General features: G+C 47.0%; 1 protein-coding gene across 1 annotated transcript; it reads left to right on the top strand.

The window, feature by feature from the left end:
* The first annotated feature begins 11,825 nt into the window (after positions 1–11,825).
* Positions 11,826–21,465, top strand: ZIC5 (Zic family zinc finger 5). Its single transcript, XM_020801611.3, has 2 exons — positions 11,826–13,146; positions 18,357–21,465. Exons 1-2 carry the CDS (start codon positions 11,826–11,828, stop codon positions 18,806–18,808), a joined length of 1,773 nt encoding a protein of 590 aa, XP_020657270.3. The 3' UTR covers positions 18,809–21,465.
* Positions 21,466–26,738: the final 5,273 nt, after the last annotated feature.

Genomic DNA, 26,738 nt, shown 5'->3' with positions numbered 1-26,738 from the left:
CGCCTTTCTCCAGGCGCCGTCTCATTGGTCGGCTTGGCCCCATCAATCCAAGCCTCCCTCCCTCCCCTCCGCCGGGCTAATAGCCACTCGCGCGTTACCCTGGTCCTCCCCGCCTAGCCCTCCCCTTCCACCCCAGGCGGCCGCAGCGCCAGCTCCCCAGTCCCGGAGGGCCCCTGGACACCGTCCTCTTGGCCAAGGCGAGAAAGGGTCAGCCTGTGGAGCACAGGGCAGAGAAAAGCAACCGAGGCTAGGGGTTCAGCTCACGGCAAGCCCTGGCGTCTCTTTCCGATCCCTTCTCCAGTCGGGGAAGCAGAGAAAGAAAAACAAGGCAGGAAGGTTCTAATCAGTATCTTTGGATTGAAAGGAAAGGGAAGAAAGGAAGCGCAAAGCAGGCCCTCTGAAGCAGGCTTCTTTAAAACGAGGAAAGAAGCGGTTGCTTAAGTGGGAGGGTATCGATGGCGATCAATCTGAAATCAGACCAAATTAATAGCTGTTGGTCTGGACGTGTGTGGAGTTGGGGGAGGGAGAGATTCCAAGGTACGATCTAGATATCCTAAAATCAACATGTTCTCCCCTTTCCCGCTTTGAAACCAATGAGATACAGATGCACGGAGAGATTGCTGACATGAGTGTAAATAGAGATGTCCCCGGCTAGAAAAAAAAGAAAAGAGTGGGTTAATCATGAGTGGCTGTCAAGAGCGGGCACAGACCCGGCTGCAGAGCCTGGGGGGGGGGCGTATTTTAAAACAACCAGCCACAGTAACCTTTTACTGATGTATTTGTGAGCCCACGGGTGGATCACGTCGCATGTCGCAGATTCTAAGATTACGACTGATTTAAGAATGCCTACCACACACTCCTGTCAATAAAGATCTGGTTCCTGGATGAGTTTGTTTTCAAGTGGATAAAGATAATCCCCCCCCCAAACTGCAATTCTATGCGAATTTTCTGGAGAATACCAGCGAGGAATTTCAATATGGGGAGGAAGAGAAGTGGATACAAGGAGTAGTGGTTCTGCTCACAGTGGTGGTAATAATAGGAATGGTGCCCTTTCTTTCTTCCTTTTAGGAATACGAATAATCCTTTGGTTCATCTAAGAAAGGGATCCAAGAAAGCAGCTTTGGAGATGGGGATGCTATTAATTTGGGTTTTTGTTTTCTTTCTTTCCAACTAACCTGCCTCAGAAAATCAGAACCTTTGCTTAGACGTCTGTCCTGTTATTGCATTCTCGCCCTCCCGCATAGGCCTATTTCAAAATCAAATTCGCCCCATGAAGGAAAATTATGTTAGGTGGGTATATAGGTAAACATACAAACTCATCAGATGTCTCACAGACAGACACGGAATTAATGAAGTAGGAAGATAGTTACCAACACTATGCCCTGGTAGAATTAGGTGTTCATTCTGTCATCAAGATGTATTGTAACACAGAGGAAATTTTTGTGCTGAAACGCAACGGGTTTTATCTGTCTCTCTGGCAGATGTGTGTGAGAGATAAATATGGACAGAGAGATATAACAGGGCAGTTTCTCGCCCAAAACCAGACGAGCGAGGACCAGAGATTTTCATAGGGAAAGGTGCCGCTCAACAGCTCCCTCGCTTTGAGTCTTCTTTCCTCGACCACATGCCCTGTCTTTTCCCAGTGCCTGCTTTGCCAGCAGCCACCACTTCCCTTTGCACTTTGCAAAATCCGACAGGGTCAGCTCCCGCCCACCCCCCTGCCCTCCTGTTGACCCGGCCAGCCTGCATCGCAGAGGCAAAGGGCGGTTTCTTTGGGCCTGGCTTTCGCCCCAGTTCGCCTTCGCTCCTGTGGGCTCGAGCGAGGCCCGCAGGAGCAAAGCTGGAGGCGGCCGTGGCAGCCGGAGTCCCCTTTCCGCGGCTTCATCCGCATTCGCCGGCGCTCTGCGATCTAGAAGACAACACAAGCAGGCACGGGGTATTTTAAAACTCCACGGAGGTTTTAGTCATATCTGCTCCGGAAATATTCTAATTACAGGCTTGAGTGAGACATTTCCACGAAATTGTGACGAGAATCTTTGGTCCTATTGGTTTTGTTTTTAAGCAAAAATGGAGGGAGGTGATTTCTCTCTCATAGACATAACGTGGGTAAACCAGTTTTGAAAGCAGTCACAAGTTTAAAGCACTCATTGAACCGCCCTCCCTTTTCTTTCTTTCTTTCTTTCTTTCTTTCTTTCTTTCTTTCTTTCTTTCTTTCTTTCTTTCTTTCTTTCTTTCTTTCTTTCTTTCTTTCTTTCTTTCTTTCTTTCTTTCTTTCTTTCTAAATCCCTCTCCCGCTGCCTCACGGTCTCCGCGGCTTGTCCGGGATACTTTTTGCGGGGTAAAACCGTTCATTCCGGCTAGATACCCCGCAGGCTGGTCTCTTTGCTTTTCTTTAAAAACTTCCAGTTTCTTCCTTTCCCTGCAGGAAACGGAGGGGCTGATCCAAGTTCAAAGCTAGATCGCCGGCCTTCTCCCCCCCCCCCCCCACACTACAATGCTTTATTTCTTTCCAAACCGAAAAACCCTCTCTTTCTCCCCCCCCCACCCCATGTCACGGAGGTGAGAAGGAAAGGGAAAGGAAAGGGTGGCGTGCGGGGAGGGGGGCCGGAGAGAAAGAGCCAAGAAAGAAACCTGCAGTCTCTTTCATGGGCCATTGGCCGGAGTGGAGTCTTTAAAGCTCAGCCCTTAAAGCTCATTCTTTGCCAGGAAAGAAAGCGACCAGCAGTCAAAATCCCTTCGAAAACTGGTCTGGGAGGTCCAAGAGGGAATAAGGAACCGGGTTCCTCCTCCATCCACCTCCCCCAAGGCTCTGGAGCGGGCATCTTGCCTGATCCTCTTGACCGTCGGCAGCAGCGCCAGCAGCCGGTCTTGCTCGCCCTGCTTTGTAAGTTTAATTCTTTTCACGCTTCTCCTTTTTCCCCCCTTCGAGGTCACGAAAGGAAGAAGGGTAACTCCATTAATTTTTATGGTTTGCGTGCTGTACTATGACCTGCCGCTTCTGGGCCACCGTCCCCGTCCAAATGCCACTGGAGGGAATGAGGAGGGAGATCCCAGGAGATCCGTTCGCCCGGTCCAGGGTTGTATTTTTTGCTGGCTGGATCCTTGGTTAAGCGAAGGAAGCGGGAGGGGTGAGTGCTGAATATACGGTGCAGAGATAATATATCTCCTTTGACATTAGGGCGATTGTCTTTCTAGAGGCCACTGTAGAGAGTGTATTTGCGAACCTAAATCGTCATGCAACTTGTTATTTTGACTCAAGTCTGTTGATTTAAGTTTCCCAAGAAGACGTCTTGGACCGCAGCGTTTCCCTGTAGCTCGATCCTATACAGATCAGTTTGGGAGAACCTCCTTGGGAGACCATTTAATGTACCAGTTGATAGGTGTACATAAGATTGCAGGCTATAATGGAAATATGTTCTAATTAACTTAACGGGATCCAGATTTGTTAGAAACAAAACCATTTCAAAGTGCTCTAAAACTGATTTCCTAGGTACACTCAATGGTGCGGGGGGGATTTACAAGTAATTCATCCGCGCGATTCTATATATACTCGGAGATATAACCCAATGAGACTTGGAATGGTTTAGACGACCGGAGTATTAAATACTTGCCCACACACACACACACTAGTATGCTTTGGATCACGCTCCCCCCCCCCCCGCACGCACACACATTATAAGTTGTGTTTAGTTAAAGGCACTTTGCTTTGGCTTTATCAAGATACAGTAGTTCAGTATATGACGAATCGGACTGTAAGGCTAAGAAGCAAGTGCTACATTGGGTTTTATCTGAAATCAATCAAACTTGTTTCTAAATAAACATGGCAGAGGGCTTTGTCTTGTTTAGTGTATAGTTGTGCGATTAGACAACATGGAAAGGAAGAGGGTAGCAGTAGGGACAAAGTGACCTATTTCCATCCTGTTATTCTCAAGGTGGCGAGGAGGTTTGGCACGTGGAAGCAGAGGGGGCCGTTTAACCCGAAAGGGTCGTGGGGTAGACTCCGACCAGCTCTTTTTTTTCCACAGCCTCGTCTTGCCCACGATTGTTGTCTCTATCACAGACACTCGTAAATTCAACAGGCTCATCAATGGGATATTAAGTTACAGGTCACCTTTGATACCTTGAACTCAGCCACTTCTAGGCCGTTCGACCTCTGACCTTTTGAAGACCACATGAGCAGCTCGGAGGGGGCAGCCTCCTTCAGTGAGATACGTTTCCGAATACCCATTCCTCCCCCCCTAAAAAATTCCCCCACCCACCCCCATTTGGTCAGAGTTTAGTCTGCAGAAGCCAAATATACAAGCGAAGGGGGAAGTCATGAAAGTGTCAGCCAAAGCTGTAACTTTTAAATGCCTGTTTTAAAAACAACAACAGCCTCCCTGCAAAGCCTGCGGTGTCCCCAGAGAAATACCCTCCGTCTTCCCTTCCCCCGACTATTAAAATCCATCCTTCTGTAGGTGGGACAGCGGCAGCACGTTTATGGAGTACAGTGGGTTTGAGGAGGAATGAGGACCCTATCAATGAGCTGGCTTGGTTAAGCATAACCCATGAGGCAAGCCGCACCAGTGTCGGTGGGGGTGGGGGTGCGCGCGTGTGTGTATGTGCGAGCGCGTGGTCTGTAAATATGTGAGTACAGTATATATGTATTTTATACACTTGTGGATATCATAAACAAAACAACTGTAAGGCGGAGGACAAGATCCTTGCAAGATTCACCATTGATTTCAAGGAGAATGAGAGCAACCAGTGCTTAACGTTGCCTCTGGAGGCAGCAAAAAAGATGGATGGTCCGCTGTGTGGTTATTTCTTTTTTCATCAGCACCCTCAGTTTAAAGCCCTCCCAGATCTTCTTGCTAGTTCCTTTGCGGACTTTAGGGACGGCGGTCCTAGGTTAGAGAAAGGAGAATCACCTGGCGCTTCAGCAAAGCGCTTTTCTCCTTGCGATAAACTCAGCTATGCGATACACTTTCTGCTGTCATTCATAAATAACGGGACCATATGGGAACCATATTGCTTATACAAGGCAAGCCGTCAAAGTGTCACCCTGTGATTTATATCGGAACAGCTTCTTCCAGACTTTGGAAGATAGAGGGAAAAGGGAGGGATGCGAGCCATGGACACAGAAACATGCGTGCATGTGTAATATCAATGTATCATACATGTGTACACGTCTATAAAATATAGAAATGCCTGCACGCACACACAAACAGGGTGAAATTTTTTCAGTATTATTTTTCCTGAAAGAACAAGTAAACATGCTAAAATAATTAGAGCAAGGGGTAAGGCTGGGGCAAATATCTGGAACCGAGAGTTTGCAGAATACAGAGGTAGCTATTAGAAATAACAATGCTCACTCATCGGAGGCCTTCCTGCCTCCCAATGGACTGTGACAGCTTTGTTTCAGTTGTTGAAAGCTATAATCCTATGGATTCCCTTTCTCTGTGAGTAAGACCTTTTGGACAGTGTAGAATGAATGCCTTTCTGAATAAACATGCAGAGGAACCAGAAACTATTGCCCAGAGATGGCATCATTTGGACAGTCCCTATTTTTAGTGTTTAAAATATGATTAATGTTAGGTAGTTGTGGTGGTTGCCAACTGAATTACTATAATAATTTGCTTTACTGTTTGCCTGATCATCTTACAAGATGCTCTGTAAATCCCGTAGCATTTAGGCGGCAGCCTTATACATAGTTACCTGGGAACAAGTTCCAGTGAAGTCACTTGGGCTAAGGTCTGGGAAGAAATGTACTGTACAGGATTGTGCTGCACACGGGCATCTTACAATTGTTTCAGGTTTTAAAACTATTCTTCAAATTCTAATCCCACTCAAGTTTACTCAAACATAATCCCTGTTAATTTAACCAGGATTTATTTTGAGGTACATTTTCATGGCATTGCAACTGCAGAGTTACCGTAGAAAACAAGGCTAACGTGTGTGTTTTCTTTTTTTAAAACAGTTATACAGAAATATAAAAATATTCATGTTTTTGTGGCCTACCTGGGTTGCTACCTTATGATTTCTACTTTCTGTTAAATTTTTATGCTCCAGAAAAGACTCACAGAGCCAAGATTTCTGACTGGCATTTTGAGAAAAGTTGTTGAAACAAAAACAAAACAACAACAACAAAACAGAGGAAGCAATTCAATTAAGTTCAAACCACCTCTCAGAAATGTATGCCCTTAACATCTATAAAAGGAAAAAAAATCTAAAGGATGAGAGATACAGGTTATATTTCCTTTTGTGGGTGGTAGCTGTACCAAAGTATATAAAGAAAAAAAGTGTATATGCAACACAGTTTTATTCAGAAGGAAGTTCCCTAGGCTTTAAACATCGTCCCAGAGATTAAAAAAGCATGTGTAAACCTGAAACCTCTTTAATTTCCAAACTTGGAGATGTAAGTCAGTCGAACGAAAGACTAAGACTTTTGCTTACACTCCTTTACATGTTAACCTGGGAAAACGCCCAGTGGGATTCCTTCTGAGATGATATGCATTGGACAGCGATGTAAGGAGCACTTTATTTGGGTTGGCTGTCTGCAGCAAAGGAAAGCCTCCGGCACCTTTAGAACCACGGCACCAACTAGCTGATGCCTGGCAAGGCAGAGATTTAAGAAAAAGGAAGGCCGCAGCATACGTGTGCGCGTCTGTGACACCCCCAGTGGTGCGGTGGAGAAAAAGAGCGAGCGAGCGAGATGAGGTCATTGAAATCTTGTTTTGGTCATTCTTATGCGCAGTAAATGTAGGCTTTAAAATGCATTTCTTTACGAAGGTACTTTAACTGAGTTCGGATTGGGGTAAGGCATCGGGGTAGGGCAGATTGGTTTCCCATGCCACTTAATTTTTATCTGAAAAGCACATTCGTTTGCCCTGCTAATTACCGGTCAGTTTTACGCAGCAGTTATTCTGACCCATAACTGCTTTATTTCAGTCTTCCCATGTCACCGATGCTGTAACCTGGACACCCCAACTCGGTCCCGCTTAAATGTGAAGAAGGGCCAAAACCGTACAGTCACGTCTTTAACCCACTACTTGCCGTGTTACAAAGGCTCCGCACACTTTTAACCCTTTCCTCTCCCCGCGTCCCCCTTCGTCGCTGTTTCGCAAGAACCTGGGCCCGCCGCCGCCCGCCAGCCTGAGGTCTGCCCCTCGCACCGCATGGAGTAAGTAATTTCAGTTTGCAAAAACCAGCCTGCATTCAGGCAAGAGCCGGGTACCCAACGCTGCTCGATAAACCATGGAGAGCCTGTGAATCAGCTCCGGCACTTTCTTCATTTGACCGGGAGCCCTAGAAAGCAAGTGTAATTTGATTTCTCCCTATTAGAAATCAAATCTCCCTATTAGGTGATTTGTTTCTCCTAAACACGTTTATCTGGAGAAAAGTGAGCAAGCTTTCTGTGACAATTCCAAGTACATGCCGTGGAGAATGACTTAACACACTTGTTCAATGGAATCCTATGCAATTCCTACTTTCCAAGAATCGCAGTTTCGCCAAGTTGGCTTATGCCAAAGTTACGTTTAACAATGGGACTTTACCTTCAAGTAAGCCAGCACAGAGCCTTTTCAGGAAATCTGTTTGAATGTGTTTGTTTTTATGTGTCTGATAGAACAGTCTCATGGCAGCTCCCCTTGCGGGGCTCCCCTCGCCGCTTTCTTCCTTTTTTGAAAAGATCTTCTTGAGAAAAGCTGTTAATTGCTCTCTCGTTTTAATTGTTCCCCAGAAGGCATTTCCCCTCTTCTAGAATATCGTCCCCTCCCCCTAAATATCAATAACATGTGTGCACTAAAGACAACTACTTGCAAATAGGCTTCGTGATCATTAGCATATATTTGCATAATAGCGCCGTCAAACAAATGCCTTAAGCCGCAAGCAAACAAAAACACGAACTCTGGAGAGCTGATTTTCTAAACCCGCCGTGAACTGAAATTAAATAAAAAGAAAGAAAATAAGGAAAAAGGGGAGGGACACAAGAAAGGGTGGCGGGAGAGAGCAAGGAGATCCCAGATTTTAGAGCTTGATTTGTTCGACCTATTATTTATGCACTTCTTTGGGGGAAAAAGGTATTTCGGAAGTGTGAGTCAGACTCCACCTGAGGGTGAAGGGAATCGCCGATTACCAACCCTCAAAATTCAGAAGCCAGAATGGCCCACAAACGTCCGAGAGATCCTTCGCTTTCTGTCCACCATTTGTAGGGCAGGACTCCGCCAGTGCGAAATAATCGTAAATTGCATTGATTTCAGCAATGTTATGTCTTTCCATCAAAGTCCTATTGAGCTCAATGGGCCATACTGCCAGGTGTCCGAGGATAGGGTGCAGTTTAAGATTTGCTGGATCTTGCCCTACATTTGCAACATGCCTATAGTAATTATGAGGTTGAGGGTACATGTAAATTTTCATGTAAACAGCCCTACTTTTCCCCCAAGTAGCCTTAATGTTCCATCATTGACAGCGGAGGATGGTTATTGATTTAAATTCAACAGGCCGGAAATACAACCCAACCACGCAATCTATGCTCTGTCCATAACGCAGTATTTACTGTTATTGGTGAATAGTTTACATATATTGCTATTAAAAGAAAAACACATTTCTTACTTTTGGACATCAATCTGTCCCCCTCTCTACTAATTCCGGTTTCCATAAGGAAGGAAATTGATCAGGGATATATATTTGAATTAAGACGTGCTATATTGATGACAGATTCATATCATGCTTCGTTTAACAATAGTTGTACCGCGTGGGCAGCACAATACGGTAGCAGCCTGGATGAGCCGCTGTATTTCGGCAATTCAATTAAAACTTAATATTTCTTTCTTTCTTTCTTTCTTTCTTTCTTTCTTTCTTTCTTTCTTTCTTTCTTTCTTTCTTTCTTTCTTTCTTTCTTTCTTTCTTTCTTTCTTTCTTTCTTTCTTTCTTTCTACAGTTCTGTATAGAAATTAACAAGTTGCGTTTCACAAGAAAATTACAAGTCATTAAAAATATCTTCCTAACTTTTTCTCCTTAAACTGAGGGGAATTTAAGAAGACCTCCATGTCGTGCTTAAGGGGCTTGGTTCGGCTTTTTAAACACAACAGAATTTACATGCACTACACAGAAGTATGTTATGTCTGAAGGTGAGGCCACCCCGCTACAGCACATCTTCACAACGGACCAGGTTACATCGCTGGATGGTTATGTTTAGTGTAGGTAGACTCGTTCCCAACGTTAGGCATGACTTATCTGAAGTCCCTTTGATTTCTACTAAGCCTGTATCAAACCTATTGACCACGGCAGGGTCCCACTTCGGAGTAAGCCTGAATGGAATTCCCCCGTAAGACTTTCAGCAGGTATCATATTAGGTGGAAAGCAATTATTTCAGCATTCTGTTCAGCCCAAAGCGGGACAGATTAGCCGATTGGGTCCCGCATCACCAAAGGACTAGTAGATGGTGGACCTGGTTTGCGGGCAGTTCTTCGCAGAACAGTCTCTTTCCTCCCCCCGCTTCCTCCCTGCGTTCATGCTCCTTGTCTAGGTGAAAAGTAAGGAACTGTCTTGCTGCATGTATGTTACCCGGAGCTGAAATTGGCTTGGGAGTCTTTCCGCATCGTCTCCGTCTGTTTCAAATTAGGCGCAGAACTACTGGAGGGACACTTTGCCAAAAAGTCAGCCTTTACCATTTAGTGCGGCGTGTGGAACCGCGTGTGAGCGCCGCCTCACGAGCCTTTCGGTGCTATTTAAGGTACCACTACTTTGCATTATGGAAATGCTACTGCCAGTTTCTGCTCCAGGACTTGCTCCCGCTGCGGCGACTAAGCACTGATCTGCACGCTGTTTGGAAGGGAAACGAACGGAAAGCGACCTCCCTCCCTCCCTCCCTCCTCCTCATTTTCAGAGCTGGAAGATCGTTTTTTCCCCAGGGACATTTAATTCTGTTTAACAAAATGGTACAGACATTTTCCGCTTCGCCCCTAAATTCACTTACTCGGCAATAAGTCCCGTTAATTTCAATGTTACGTATTAATTTATTCAAATTAATGGATTTACATCCAAGTTAAAGTGGGGGGGGGCGTTCGGGTCATGGTGCCACTCGCTCGCCTTCTTTTGGTTCGATGAGAAAGCAGCCATAGTATTCTCTGCATACTAAAGAGCAGAGAAGCATCTTAAGGGAAGCCTCTGTTGTCTCCTTCCAGCGCTATAGATCCACCTGCTCCTCAAACATGTTAGAACACCCAACGACTTCCCTTCAAAGGCGCTGGCAAACTTTAGCTAGCGCAGAGCGCCGGTGGCGGAGACGGCTTTGCTCAAGGATAAAAGAGCACCCTGTATAAACAAGATCGAAAGTTCAGGAACAGAGGTGAAAGGGAGGAGGCAGCGACACTCCTACAAATGATGATTTAAATACCCGAAGGATTCATGCCGTTAACTACGTTTCTCCGCAAAAGAAGCACGGATTGACTAATCTATTATTAGTTTCACTAAGATTGGGAAGAACCGAAGAGGCGGATCTGACGTTTCCTGCGAGACTCCCGTCATGAGAGACGAAAAACCTCGGAACGAATTATTTCCACTCCACCTTCAGCAGCAGTTAGTTTATTCCGTTATCTTGGAGAGGGGATAGGTATAGTCCCGCACAGCTGCCAGTGAGCAGCTGTTGCATCTTTGGAGACCGAAGCCCAATCTCAGTCATTAAAGCTAAGCCAATCTCTATTCTGCAGCCAGCAGCAGTAACAGGACATGTGTTGCACCAAAATGCCTCCTTCCACCGCTTTGCCTTCCCGTCAACACTTCAGACCTCAGTGCCAGAGTGTGGAAGTAAATTTACGCAAGTCCAAGGGGCCTTCTAAGGAATAGGGTTGATAGATTACTTCCCGTCCTGAACTTTGTGTACTCCGATTGCCTTTCTATGGGCGTTAATTCCACGCAACGTGTTTAGGATTGCCCCCCTTGTGTGCATTTACTGTATTCGCCTGACAACCCAATCCCAGCCCTATATTAACGGAATTTAATGAAGCTGATGTGCACTGTCGCAGCCCTAGGCTATAATCCTGGACATACTTATGAAGCCGCAGAAAAGCTCCTCTTAAGTCCGTGACTCTATTTTTCTAAGAAAGGAGGTTTTTCAGAGTTGTAAATGCTGCGATTATTAACGAACAGTGGATGACTGAAACCTTAGTTGTTCACGTGAGTTCCAAAAACAAGGATCTTGGACATGGGAGCGAAAGTACGGCAGCCGACTCGGAGCTTAAAAGTAAACAGAGGATGCAGCATCGTTTGGTGCTGCCTAGGAGGAGGGGTACGACTGTAAATTATCTCCTCCCTACAGATGGGTAGGAAGCCCCCAGTTCCTCATCGCGTAACTGCGCGCGAGAGTGGAGTTGCATTCCTCGCCACACAAGCGTGCCGCCGTGTTTTCCCCTGGCACGCCGCTCGCTTGGCACTCCCTCGGCAGCTGGGCGCGAAGTTTTTCCCCCTCTTTCTTTCTCTTCCTCCCTCTAAGTGCAACTTTTTTTAAAAAAAGCGGGGGAGGGACCAGGAGGGCGCGAGAGAGTGAGAAAAAGAAGGGGGGGAGGGGACGGGGGGAGCCGAAGCAAGCCCGAGCGCGAGGGCGGTTCCCCGCTGGGCGCCCGGCCTGAATGGGAGCCAATCGCGCTGCCCTGGCCTCTGCCAATCATCGGTCTCCCTCCAATCCCACCCGCGCACATTTCCAAACTCTGGTTCCCAACTGCGCCGCTCAAATGTGCCGAGCGCTCTGCCAATCGCTGGAGGCCAGAGCGGGGAGAGGATGGAATGAGCAGCCGAGTTGGGAAGCGGAGTAGACAAAAGAAGTTAAAGAGCCGCTTAATCGCTCCATGTTTGGCAAGGCGGCGGTGTTGGTGACGGCGGCGGCGGCGGCGGCAACAGCGGCGGCGGGCAGGGGGAGGAAGGCCGCGGCCCCCGCGGGGCTGATCCAGGCCCGGGCTACCCCCGCGCGTCTGGATGGGCGACTGGGCTCCGGCGCCATGGAGCCTGCGCTGAGTTGCAAGCGGAGCCCGAGCCTGCGCTTGGCCGACCTGGCCGCCTTGCACGTTGGCGGCGGCGGCGGCGGCGGCGGGGGCTGCAGCAGCGCCTCCACCGGCGGCGGCTTCCACCCCTTGCATCCGGGGGACTTGAGCGCCTCGGACGCGGCGGCGGCGGCTGCCCCCTTCGGGCCCGAGCACGTGGCGGCGGCCGCCGGGGCGCTCAAACTCAGCCCGGCCGGCCCCGAGGCCACTTTCGCCTCCTCGTCCTCCTCGCAGGCGGCGGGCGTCGGAGTGGGCGCCAACGGCGCAGCGCCCGCCTCGGCCAGCAACCCTTACGCGGCGGCGGCGGCGGCCGGGAGGGAGCTGGTGCTGAGGCGAGAACACGGGGCGCGGGGCGGGCAGCATCCGGCGGCCGCCAGTTCGCCCATGTTCATCTCCTCCGCAGGCACCTACGGCGCCGGGGGAGACCCTCACGCCGCCGTCTTTCCGGGGCTGCACGAGCACGCGACGGGCCCCGCCGGGGGCCACCATCCGCTGAACGGGCAAATGCGCCTGGGGCTGGCCGTGGCCGCCGCCGCCGCCGCCGCCGCCGAGTTCTACGGCCGCGTCGAGCCCTTCCGACCTCCCGCCGCCGCCGCCGCCGCCGAAGCGTCCTACGGTCCAGCGCCGCACGGCTACCCTGTCAACTTGGCCGCGGCGGCGGCGGCGGCAGCCGCTCTACAGCAGCAGCAGCAACAGCAGCAGCAGCACTCGCACCCGCCCGCACATGCGCACCACGCCTCGCATCACCACCACCACCACCACAACGCGGGGGCCGCCGCCGCCGCCTTCCTGCGATATATGCGGCAGCCCATCAAGCAGGAGCTGATCTGCAAGTGGATCGAGGCCGAGGCGCCCGGCGGCGCGCCGCCCTGCTCCAAGACCTACAGCACGATGCACGAACTGGTCAACCACGTCACGGTGGAGCACGTCGGGGGTCCCGAGCAAAGCAGCCACGTGTGCTTCTGGGAGGAGTGTCCCCGCCAAGGGAAGCCCTTCAAGGCCAAGTACAAACTCATCAACCACATCCGCGTGCACACGGGCGAGAAGCCTTTCCCTTGCCCCTTCCCGGGATGCGGCAAAGTCTTCGCCCGCTCCGAGAACCTCAAGATCCACAAGCGCACTCATACAGGTGGGTGGCCGAGAGGCTGGCGAGGGATCTCTGGTGGCGTCTCTCCGCCCGGAGTCCTGGGCTTGCTTCCTTCCATCATTCCCTCCCCCTCCTACTTCCTTCCTCTTTTTCTTACGTAGATCCAGACATGTGACTTTTGTCATGAATAAGTAATTTCCTGAGCGCCCGCGCTCTTCGACTGCAAACGAGCGAGAGCCTCCCTTGATGCATCTGTTGCTGTGTATATCTGCATTTTGTTATAGATTTAGTGGTATAATTTGCAGCGCCAGCTGCTCTTCTGGGAACAGCAAGCAGGCTTCCCAGCTCCAGACTTCTTCGGCAGGAAGACAAGGGGTACCGTGATTGTTTAGAAAGCAAACACGTTTTCAGGAAAGGGAGAAGACCAAAGGCCAGGGTGGCCAGTTCCTCTGTCCTTTAGGGAATAAAGGACACCTCCCCGGGCACACCATTTATCTTTTTTTCTCCCCATTCCCTGGTCAAAACCCTAGTATTTGGTTTTCTTGGTTTAAGTATGAAGAGTAAAAGGGTTTGTGTTTTCCAATCGGAATTTTGCAGGAACAATTGTTTTTTGTTCTGGAAGGCTTTCACGGTGGGGATCCAATGGGTGTTGTAGGTTTTTCGGGCCAAACAGCTCGAGAAACCTACAACAACAATTGTTTTTGTTGACTTGGAAGAGACGAAGGACCTTTTCCCTATGAGTCAGTTCACCAGTATTTGCTTTCTTTTTTCGCGCTCTAAAAGGCGCCCATCTCTTGGAGAAGCCTTTGTTGGTCGCATTGAACAGGATGCGTAGGGGTGGAACGAACTGGAAAACATCTTAAGTACGAGCTTTGACTAAAGCGGCATTTTCTTGCAATTGAGATTTGCAAGACACGCACAGTAACGGTGCGGACTGGAAAGGGGCGCCCAGTGGGTCTCTGTGCAGGAGGGGACGGAGGCTCCCGCAGAAGGAGCAGTGGCCATGGAGCTCTGTTACGGCCTGGTGTCTTTTACAAGTGGGGGTTGGATTTGCCCCTGGCCTCTTGGCTTAACTTAAAAGGCCATTGGGATTTATGCAGTTGCGTGTAGACAGATATTATTCGCCGGAGGCTGTTTATGGGGAAGCGGGGAGGGCAAGACAGAAGGGAGGCCTCACCTAATTGTTTTCATGATTTATTGTGTGTTGTGACAAAAAAGAGAAATGTGGACAAGGTGCACCTCCCAATTCAATCGCTAAAGCAAATGGCCTTTGGGGACAAGAGCGATCGATTTTCCGACGGCCCCCGACGCATCTGTGCGTGCACTCAGCGCTCCTGCCTCCTCGGGAGCCCTCGTGGCACCCTGTAGAGAGTGGGAGGGGGCCTGTATTTGTCCCGCAGGCACAGAGGATGTACTAATGCGGTTTGCCTGGGAAAACTACTTTTGCTCTAGCCTGATGGTGAGATCTTTGAGTCAGTTCTTTGGGGACCGAGCGGGCGAATGAGCAGATAGATGCAGGGATTGGTTGATAGGCCTGCCCCGATGGGAGTTCGCCTCGACTGTGGGGCCAAGCATCAGGATCCGACTCTCCTCGCTTTCTCTGCCAGTGTGGCTTTTCTCTCTTCCTTAAAGCTTCCCTTTGAGGATCGGCGTTCTCACGTCCCTGTTGTCCTCTTAATATTTTTGGGTTCGGGATAGGACAATGGTCTATATAGGATGCTTGTTGGGCCAAGGTTCTTCCATGTCTGGGGAGGGGGCTTGATGCTGCAATGGATGACGGGGAGCCACAGAAGCAAGGATAGTTTCCAGTGCCAATTGCAGACAAAGACCCACTAAGAAGATCTATCGGGCCTGGCCTAATGAGGAGTTCTGTGAAACTGAGCAACCTGCGGTGCTTTTTCTGCAACAAAAGTAGGGCGGGCCCTCAGATCAAAACATTTCTAGCCAGGCCCGTTATTTGATGTCATAGTCTTGAAATATCTCCAGCCCACGTCGGGCCACATCGAGGGGATTGCGCGGGTATCAAATGCACCGTTTTCTCCCCGCCACCCTTCTCAGTTCCGCTTGTCTGCCTTACTCAGAGTAATTTATCCTCCGCTTCTTGTATACACTCTTTTATACACTGTCAAACAGAGGCAGAAAAGTAACCTGTAACACTAGAAGAAGTGGAAATTCACTGGCCCACAGAGTCCTCTCCCTAAATTTAGGGACGCTTTCCCCTACTCCCAGTTGTTTAGCTCGGCCCAATCCCCATAAACAAACAAACAAACAACAAAAAACGGGCTCACTGATTCCTCCAAGCGTGAGAGGAGTCGGACATGGGCGGCTTCTATGAGGCCAACCTTCCTCCACCGCCGGCAAAGGAAAATCTCTCCTTCCACCTACCGGCAGCCAAGCCGGAAGAGGAGCAGGAGAAAGAGGCATTTCGCAGGCAAGATGTTTCAGGTTGCCTTCTGGTTCCTTTTTCTTTCTTTCTTTCTTTCTTTCTTTCTTTCTTTCTTTCTTTCTTTCTTTCTTTCTTTCTTTCTTTCTTTCTTTCTTTCTTTCTTTCTTTCTTTCTTTCTTTCTTTCTTTCTTTCTTTCTTTCTTTCTTTCTTTTCTTTTCTTTTCTTTTCTTTTCTTTTTTTACGATGAAAAAGCCTTTGGTGCTTCGTGCGGACATTTCCTCTAGTACGAACTCACAATCGTGGCTCACGCCCGAATCTGACGCCATACCGGTAAGCTAAATGCACGACGGATTGTAAAGCCTCACTTTAAAACACTAAATAATGAGGTGGCATCCAACGTCTACGCGTTATGGGTAATAACCTCTTCTTCTCGAGCTTAAGCACAGGCCCGGGCAGAAACTTGGAGCTAGCTGTGAGGGGTCGGTCGGTTTCTTTCCCTCCCTCACGCTATATATACCGTAGGTGGATATGTTGTCTTCTTTAAGGCTAGCCAGTGGCTCATCTCTCGATCGATCCTGCAAGTTGTTGCCTTCGGAGGATTTAATGGAGTATGTAGTTAATAAAACTACCTGTTAGCGCCGGAGAAATTTCCCTCCTTCGAGGAGGAAAGGAAGCGAACGAGTTTCCTCTTTCTCTCCTCGCTCTCCCGCCGCCTCCTCTTCCATTTGCTGAAACTTTTGGGCTGCCCTTCTCTCGCTTGGCTCTGATAATCTGCAAACGGTTAAACTCTGACGTGGACCTTTCGTCAGAGCCGAGGGCAAAATAAATACTGTAATAAGAAGGCTTCGGGCTTCGGGATATTTAACAGCTGCAAGGAGGGCTTCTTTTCAGGCTAGATCTCGCAACCGAACGCTTTCGTTTTAAAATACTAAAAATAACAAGCATCTCCTGTAGCAGCAACCACGACAATTAAAGCCAGCACTGCTTGATGTGAGGTGGTCGCGGAGAGGCTTGGCGTTTCTAAGGAGGTCGCTGGCCCTAAACTCAGGGGATACTCCGTCAAAAGATCGCAAAGGGTAGCGATATTCTCTTCCTAACTTTAGAATATTTCATCTGAAATGATAGCGGTGGATTGCTTGGACCGTTACTATCCCAAGTTACTCCGACTTCGGAACAGGTTCCAGTGAGATTGGCAGACACGTTGACTAGTGGCCAGTCAATAGATGTGGCCCTCCAATGTAGATCTTCTTTGTGAGTTATGGTGGTATCCTGTAAATGGTAGCGTTTTGAAGTATTTCAGAGTAGGCAGCATAATTTGGGTTTTGCCCGTGCCAGAAGATGTATCATTTAACCAAACCGGCGGTTAGGAATCAGTATATATGGGGTGTTGCGGGGAGGAAGTGTTTAGGAAAATGTACGGTATAAATTTTAAAAAACCGCGTTTCCTAAATAATGCTGTGCAGGGAGGAGTCGAAGGATGCCGCTAACCGCAATAAATGTGAGGAAGGTCACAGTTACAGATATCCGTGATCTCCAAGCAAGCCCGGTTGAACGATGGGGTGGTTACCTCTGAGAAAAATGGTACCTCAAGTCTTGTTGGCTGCAACAGATAAATTATGGTCATTCCTGATTGGAAATGCATGGAACATTCAGACTAAGGCTGCGATGTTAAGGTCGTCAGGAAAACAAACGAACACTGAAAGGAAAAACAAAAAGAATGCCTAGACATTATGCTAGATATCATTTATATGCCAGGGCAGTCAGTCATGGTGGTGGCGGCGAGGGGATTGTTTGTTTTGTTTAATTTTTTGAAATATAGCAGCCCATCACCCAACTCCTGCCTGGTGTCCTAGCAACAGGAAATATTGTCGCCTTTTCATTTCCAGAACCCTTGGAAAAAGAGTTCTTACTGGAGAGAGAGAGAGAGACAGAGATGTCTGTGTAACAAACCCTAGTATTGCATTAAGCCCCGGAGCCAGTGAGGCTTAAAGGTATGCCTGATCAAGAGGCCCGAGGGTCCCTTTCACTATCCCCCCCCCCCCCCCGCGCCTCTCTCTCTCTCTCTCTCTTTCATGCACACATTTCCTGCTATGCTGCTCACTAAACCCATCTAGGCAGATCCGAGATGGGTTTCTCTGTGTAAGTTAGCCCCAGGGAAAGAGATCTGGTGGAGCACTACATAGCTGGCTTTTCTTAGGGCCTATTTCCTTTGGAATGGCTAATTTCCCCAACAAGGGGCGGGTTGTAAAGCAAAACCTGACAAGAGAGTGTTGGCGCTCCCTCTTGGAAAACAGTGATCTGCTGAGGTTCTAAAAAGAAAGGGGAAGCGATGTGTTTAAACAGGTGTTCCATTTTTGAAAAAAAAAAAAGATGACTGGCCTCTTGCAAACCCCTTGGAAGGGATTATGACAAGATGGGTTTGTCTGGAGACAAAGCCACATCCATGAATTTCCAATTAACACACCCCCCCCACACACACACAGATCTATCCTTTAAATATTTTTCATTTGCAAGTGTATTTTTGGCATGGGATAAGAAAGACATTTCCATTGTCCCGGAATTTATTTGAAATTGATGCTGTATTCTATCATATTTAAAGAGTGTTTGTTAGCAACATGGACTGTGTTTTGGGACAAATCTAAACCTACCTAATCTTACCTGCATGTTTATAAAATTACCCTGAGAAACTGTCAGAGGCTGATGAGGGAGAGTAAAAAATCCTCCTGCGCTGCAGATAATGACTAGTTTTATAGCCCTTTCGCCCTGTCCCCACTACTGTGTTTGGTCTGACATGTAAATACAAAAGTTTTATTTCTTCCTTCCCTTTTACAAGAAGACCCATGACAGATGTTTTTTCTCTTTCAGGGGAGAAGCCTTTTAAATGCGAGTTTGATGGCTGCGACAGGAAGTTCGCCAATAGCAGTGACAGAAAGAAACACTCCCATGTCCATACCAGTGACAAGCCATACTTCTGCAAAGTTAGAGGCTGTGACAAGTCCTATACACACCCAAGCTCCTTGCGCAAGCACATGAAGATCCATTGCAAATCCCCTCCACCTTCTCCTACCCCAGGATCTCATGGCTACCAGCCCACAGGGACACCATTGGGTGCCCCATTGTCCCCTGTCCAGGACTCCGGTAGGGGCCGTCCTGCCAACCTTTCTCCTCAGGTTACCAATCTCAATGAATGGTACGTCTGCCAGGCTAGCGGGGCACCCAACCACCTCCACACACCATCTAGTAATGACACGTCTTCTGAGGAGGAAGAGGAGGAGGAAGAGACTTATAGGAACTCTGAGACAAGAACTATTCACTAAGATAGCGAGACAGGGAGAGGGAGCTGTCGGGGATGGCACTTGGCTGCCATCTTGGTTAACTCGGACTATTTATTCAGTATATGAAACCCTATGGTGTTTGTACTTGTAACTAATTTAATTAAGACATTGGACTTGCCTCTTTTTTTAATTTTATGAAAAAATGAAAAAGACGAATCTTTTTCATGAAGAAGAATCTTTTAGAAACCCATCCACATGGACAGCAACAGTGATACAGCCCTTATATTTTCTTTTCCCCACCTCTAGGTATTGTCGATTGGGTACATTCATTAAATTGGTTTCCCAAAGTAAAAGCTGGATTGTGGCTTATGAATGTCAGTGGGGAGCTGGTAGTCTTTCTCTGTGCCAGATGTAGGCTGTCCAAGCTTGCACACCTATTTTGAAAGGTATATTCCCCTAGGCCTCTGTCCCACAATTGGAACCTCTCTCTCTCTCTCTCTCTCTCTCTCTCTCTCTCCTCCCTCCCTGAATCTCAAAACCAAGTGCCAAAAGGTAGCCTTTGGGATTACATTTCCTATCATATACTAAAAAATAAAGTCCAGATTTTCTCCACTCCTAGCCTTCAGAATGTGTCCTTACAAATCAGTACTAAATACATTTGCTTACATGGAAGACTGTGCCATTGTTTTAAATGGAAGTCACTTCCTGCTAAATAAACTTGGGTGGGGAGTATCAGGCTCCTTGAGCAGGAGTTCGCAAACACTGTTGAATAGTATTCTTGAGGTTTCTTTTGCCCAGCTCAACAAGTAGTCCTAAACATGTTTATTCGGAATAAAGTTTGACTGCAGCCTCCCTTCCTTTCATCTTTCTCATATATGTATTTTAAAACTTTCTACACTTGTAAGTGTGAAACTAGGGAGAAACAGAAACAGCCAGTTACATCTCAATACAAATGCTGCAATTTGAAAAAAATGTATTTCACAAATCCTGAATCCTTTTGTTCCAATACTTGTAGACTTACATACTTATGAGTGTCTTACCATGATTGATGCATTGGCTTGCCGTTTCATGGCTAAACGCACAGTTTTGTCTTTATATGGTACATACCAGAGACCACAAGAATCTGGACATACTATCTTGTGAAGCAGTCACACTGAATCAGAGTAAATTGGATTTATAGGTAAACAGTATTTGGGACTGAAGCCCAGCCTATAATGTTAGGTCAAAAAGTGCTATGAACTCCACAGCTGCTATGTTAAAGTCTCCCTACTGAAAGAGTGAACAATGCTAGAGTGACACATTTTCTGGGGGAAAAAATTGCTAGTCAGCTTTACACCTGTAACCTGTAAAAAAGACTTAAAATTACTTCTGTATTTCCCCCCAGCTTCTGAAATCTTGTTCATATGCACTGGAACAATGACCAAAGTGTATTAAGGGTTTGTTTTTGTTTTTATAAAGAAAAACCAGTTGTCATAAATATGTAAAAGCAGAAGTGTAGAGTGGGGAAATGCCTAGTAGATTACCATTGGCCTTACTGCCCACGTGTTAAAGTGAGAGGTCATAAAGAATGATGGCAAATTTTGATGCAGTTGGTACCACACATTTCACATGCAAAGTAACCAATGCCCTAAAGATAATCTAAAGAGCACTGATTTATACTCAGAGACCACTGAATAAGTATCCGGTCACCTACCCATTCCTAGGGTTTGTAGAAATGTATGCAGATTATTTTATTTTAGTTTTTGTTTTTGTTTGGTGTCTGTATTGTGATATGTAGTCTTGCTATTGTTAAAAACTGTATGTGGAAGTGATTTATTTTGTACAGCTGAATTAATTTATTTTTTTATTTTTAGATCTCATATCCCCCTCCCTGTTCTTTTTTTCTTTTTGAAGATTACAGAACACACACCAAAGAAGAATATTATTAATTTTGGTGATAGGTTGTCTATAATTCTGTGGTTGTATGGGAGGGAAAGTCATTTATATTTTTCAAGTTACTTGAATGAATAACGTAATGTGAAAAACAGGTCCTTCCTGCATGTCTCCTGTGCAGTGTGTTGGTGATTCAATATAGTTTATAGAGATATTTGTTTCTTAGTACAGTGCATGGTGCTGTCCATTTGGAAGCCTTTAAATGTCCTGGTCATATTGTTATATGAAGACAAAAAAGGGCATTCTTTTTAATATCTATATTGATAAATATATAAATGAGAACTTGAATACAAACCACTTTTTAATTATTTTCTTTCTTCTTTGAAACCAATTCAGATAATAATAATAATAAAAGTTACAGTGGAGTAAAACATGGATTTTTAAAGGATAATTTATGGGTCTGTGATCTTTTGTTTTAGAAATATTTCTGATTTTAAAATAATTGATTAATTTATACATTTTATTCTTCCCTCTCCCCAAAAAATAGATTGCACTATCCATTATACACCCTTCTGGGTTTTTTTAAAAATGTGAAATTAACCCTTTCAAGGAAAAACATTTACTGGGGAGCAAATGGTTCGAACAGACTTACATCCAAATATATTTGTTTATAATTTGGGAGTGCCAGGAGTAACATATTGTTTGTCTACTGTGCTACAGCTTTTCTCACTTATTTTAAAAACATACAATACCTCCATATCTGTAAACCTGGTCATACAAAAGCAAGAATGGTTACGGTAAAATAAAAATATTATTCTTGTACCAAATGTGTGAATTACTGTGTGTGTGAGGAAGAAATCAAAAAGACAGATGGAATCTCATCCTTTTTGCTGTAACAGAAAGGGCTGGATTAGGAGAATGAGGGTGCAATAGTTTTCACCTGCTTGGATTTAAGAAATTATTTAGTATAGAAGCACGAAACTATTTTAAAGGTCTGTCTCCACGCTAGTATGACAAAAGAGGCTCTGATATGATTTAACCTTACCCATGAGTGTGTGACAACGTTTATACACTGTGTAAAGGTAAAACTAATAACAGTTCCTGTTTTGACTCCTGAACGTGATAGAGGAAGGAAGCTAGGTAGTAAGTACAGTGATGAACCCTCTCAAAAGAGTGTCTTAATAGGCTGACAGTCCAGATTTGGTCCACCGGCCAAAGCGCCTGGCATCTTAAGGAGCGCTTCGTGAGCAGAGGCAGGCGGCTGAGTCAGACCGTTGGCCCATTCTAGCCCAGGAATGCCAGCTCTGGCTGGCAGCAGCTCGCCAGCGTTGGAAGGATTCTCTTTCCCCGCCCTGCTTTCGAGACAGTTGGTGGTCTTCCCTCTCATCTACGACAAAGAGGCGTGATCGTGCTTCTCAAATCAGAAGAGATCGGGTTTGCTCAGGGCCGTTGTGCATCGCTCCTGTAGTCTTTCTAACAAAGACAAAGAGATAGCAGTGACAGACGTGGTGCATACTACTACTTTGCGTTTCAAAGTGGGAGGTCTAAGTATCTAAAAAAACAATCTCTTGTGCTACAATGCCGTCAGAGCAGACTGGATAAGTGTAGGAACGATTACTCCAGATCGCGAAAAATATTACTGTTGGGGAACAGATGTTTCTTGTCGCACACGCAGATGTGCGGACACACTATAAGATGCAAAGTGTTTGTGGGAAGTCTGCTGAAGCAACGCAAGCCTCTTCTCCTGCCCCCCCCCCGGCCCCACATTTGAATCCCTGCAATGCCGCCGTTGCTTTCCCTCGTTCTCCTCTTATGCCACTTCCTAAATACAAGAGCCGGGACCACGCCTCAGCGTCACACACACACACCCCCCCCCAAGCAAACGGGTTGCTCTGCTCTGGGAATCACCCCAGTTAAACGCCCCGAAAGGGAAACAGGTTGCAAAGAGTGCTTTCAAGGAAGATGAAGAATGAGGGCCATTCCGGGCTGGGACGGGGAGGGGGAGAGTGATGGGTGGAGTCGGGGGAGACGTGAGAGGAGATGAGCAGCACTTCAGTCCGGGGGGGTGTGTGGAGCGGGGTGCGGTGGCGACGTGAGGTGAAGGCCCTGCGGCTCTTAAGTGGAGTTTCTGGTGGAAAAGAGGGCGACACCCAGCCCTGCCCCCTCCATATGAATCATTCATGGAAAATATATCAAAGGTAAAAGATAGCTGACAACGAGGAGCCCACCGCACGTCACAAACCCCCCCCCCCCCTTGTTTGCGGCTTTCGAGCCCCGGCATCCCCCCTTGCCCGCCCTCCCTCCCCACCGCCCTGTCTATCGTATTGAAATTGACCAGGGCGCGTCTTGCCCCACTTCAAAGTAATTTGGGCCAGAACGGAAGGCTCGGCGCTTGGACAATCTTCATGGTGCGTTAAGATTTCTATGGCAATTGGCAAGCAAGACTTTTCCCATCTGAATCTGGCTCAAAGGAAAAGCCACTTACTGACACGAGGTTGGCCATCTTCAAAGACTTCATCGCTCCTAGGCAGGGGGAGAAAAGCGCTCGGAGACAAACAAGACTTAAATCAGCCGTGATCTACTTTTGTCTTAGTTACCGGTCGGGGATCCGTGTGTGTTTGGAAGCGGGGGGAGGGTTGGATTTTAGGGGACGGGGTGGAGGGCCCTACATGAAGCGTGAAGTTAACAGTTGTGATCTCCCAGGGACTTAAAGTAGTTTGTCGTTTCTCCGTGTGGTGTGATTAACTAAAATTGTTTTCTTTTTAAGGGACGGCAGAGAGCGAAGAACCGCGCCTGAAGCCTGAGAGAAGCTTTAGAGCCCGAGCAAAGTGGCAGTCTGACATTTCACCTAGGGCGACGCGAACGCGTGTATCTACTTAGGCGCCACCAATTGCCCGGGCACTTGCCTCCAAGTAAGGCTCGGACTGGTTCACCCGCTTACTTGAAATGAATCCCGTAGAGTTCAAGGAAACCTTATTCACGTGCTTAGGAATTGGAGAGCGCTTGGGAGACCCGCCCAGCCTTGCTCTACGGCAGGTGAATAAAGATGGCATAGGAGCTCAGTTGAGCTCTAGACGCGTATGCCATGTAGATACCCCATAGACTAATATTTTTCTCTGTAAAACTATAGCACCCACTGATTTGCCCTGTCAATAGGCCGTCCTAAATGTAGCGCCCCAGAACTTTATCACGCACGAAATGTTTTTAGGACGTTCTATTTGAAGCACAAAAATATGGTAATAAGACATGCACGTGAGGCTTAGTTCTTGCACGGCGGTTCCAGGGGTATTTTGCACCTAGCTGATTCAGGTAGAAAACTTGAATTTTATTGCTTGGTCCCCGATAGGTTAGAATCCAATATGTGAATGAACCCAGCAGAAGACAAATGAGTTTTAAGTACAGTACTGTAATAGGAATCCCCTCTCTTCTTTGTTTTTTAGCGTCTCCGATGACACTCATGGAAGCTGTTTGCTGATCCATCAGGTGAAAAATTGAACGAAGAAGAGGTTGCCCATTACAAGATAAGAAAGAGGTTGGGTGCACAGACATATACACCTGAGGGGTTGCATAAACGAGTGGAATGATGTTTAACTAATGTAGGGAGTGGGATGGGGAGAATACTTCCCGTTTTCTTGATCATTAAGACCTATGGGAAAGTATAGGAGAGTCTGACAAAGTATAATCTTATGCTGTCAAGTCAGTTCTGACATGGTGACTCTTTCTGGGATTTTCTAGGTAGAGAGTACTCAAAAGTGGTTTACTATTCCCTTCTTCTGGGGGCATCCTGGGACTGTGCAGCTTGCCCAAGGCCTCACTGGCCGGCTTTACTCTCAGGAGGCACAATGAGGAATTGAACTCCAAACCATTGGCCAGATACTTGAACCACTGTGTAATCCAGTCAGCTGACAAACTAGAGAAGAATTGTAAACATTCATTACAGTATTTGTTCTGGCATCAGAAAAGTAACTATTTAACATTATTGCAGGCTCTCAAAAGTGACTTATCTGCCATTTCTGAGAGCTGCAGTCTACTAGTCTGTGTTGCAATGCACCTTATCCTCCCACCTACCTCCTTGTTTCTTCAGCTCCTGAATGATGGATGCAGCAACACAGCATCAGTCAGTATTTGCATCAGGTTATGGCCTTTCAGTGTGAGAGTGAGTCACGGTGGTGTAGTGGGTAGAGTGACAGATTAAGACTCAGGAAACCTGCGTTCAAACCCCCACTTGGGCATGGGAACTCACATTGGGGTCTGTAGCACTGACAAAACCACTCCTTAGATATCTAACACACCTTGAAAACCCTATTACATAATAATCATGTGTACCATCAAGTCAGTTCTGACACATAGCAACCATGTTCAGAGTTTTCCACATAGACAATAGAAGTGGTTTTTCCATTCCCTTCTTTTGAGGGCACCCTTGGACTGTGCAGCTTGCTCAAAGCTACACAGGTTGGCTCTACTCATAGGAGGCACAGTGTGGAATTAAACTCCCTGTGCTGGAGCTAAATTACTCTCTAGTGACACAGAGATCTCAGTGATCCTGATGTTCCACTGCCTTAAAGAACTTGTGTATATATCACCTTGTATTCAGCACACACTGTTGTACAGTCCAGGATAACATGAAGTCTGGTTGTTAAGCCAATGGAAATGTTCCGGACCACCAATGGATGTACAGAAAGACAGGCAAACAGTGTTTCTTTCACCTGTCACCCTATCTACCGCCTACAACCCCAGTCCTAAACACTTTCCCTCAAGTTAAATTGATTTGAATGCACTTTTAACCATAGTAGGGACAGAGTGGAGGGGCTCTGGGAGTAAAAAAGTCTGAGATTGGGAGCTGAGCAACAATACATACAGTCCTATAAGACGTGAGAGAGCTGCAGAGGGGGTTGTCTATATGGAAGAACCTATAGGGTTCATATACATATAAGGCAAACACACAGAGATATATATGCCTATATATATGTACTATGTGTGTGTTAGTAAGTGTAAGTAGGCAGGTGGCCAACTAAGATGGGTAGATGGATGCAAGGATGATGGGAGAGACAGATGTGGTGGATGAGTATAAATACTGATACAAATTTTCTGCATGGGCAGTAGTATTAGCAGGAGGCTACCAGCTACCTTTGTCTTGATTGTGCTAAAATCATTTAGGCTGTACAATGCATTGCGCTCTCTCGTTCACTCTCGCTCTCCCTCTTTCTCTCTCACACAGTTTCTTCATTCATGCATGCACATCACTGGGGTGGGGGAGCAGCCTTGTTAGTCTGTTTCTGCAAGATCAAGGAAGAATTGTTGGGCCCCCTTGAAGAGTAGTTATTTGGTATGAGCTTTCTTGGACTTCAATCCACGTTTTCAGATGCTAGAAGTCCGCCCAGGTTTATGACAAATAAAACTTGCTGGTCTTTAGGGGACTCCTGCACTTTTTGTTGTTCTCATCTGAAGTCCTTAGGATTGATTACCACATGCGGGAAGGCTGGCAACTGAACGTACCAGCCTTTGGAAAACCCTCAGTGGATTCCGGGAGGTATGTTCACCTTGTTGTTGCCACCCTGTGCATGTGTGGGCAGGATTCCAAAGACAGAAAGGGGCTTGCACATGCTTTGGGGTGCGGCCTTTTCTGCCTGTCCTTATCAGCCTTCCCCTACCTTGTGGCAACCAGGCGTTGGATACCTGCACATCATTTTAGCCACTGCACCCATGTTGGCTAGGATGATTGGATTTGCACTCCAATACATCTCGAGACCGCCAGGTTGGTGAATGCAGGTCTGCATAATGTAGGCACAGATGGATAGGTAAAGTGTATTCCTCCTGCATGTGGATACATAAACACAGGTGCATTGTGACTGCACAGACAGACACTCAAAATGCAGCAAGTAATAGGTACAGGAAAAGAGAGATAAATATGTGTGGGCATTTAACTGATATAACCGTAACAGGCAGACAGACTTCGCATAAATATTCGTCGCCCTGGTCTTTCTGTTCTCTCTTCCCTAAAAGAGATATGCCCTTCCCGCTCGGCCCCCGAGCTTCCTTTCCCACCTCCTCCCGTCCCCCAGCCTTGTTCCCCTTTACTATCCCAGTAGCACCCAACTTT

Source organism: Pogona vitticeps, chromosome 3, assembly GCF_051106095.1.
Source record: "Pogona vitticeps strain Pit_001003342236 chromosome 3, PviZW2.1, whole genome shotgun sequence".
Classification (NCBI taxonomy): Eukaryota; Metazoa; Chordata; class Lepidosauria; order Squamata; family Agamidae; genus Pogona; species Pogona vitticeps.
This window is presented reverse-complemented; position numbering and strand designations above follow the sequence as displayed.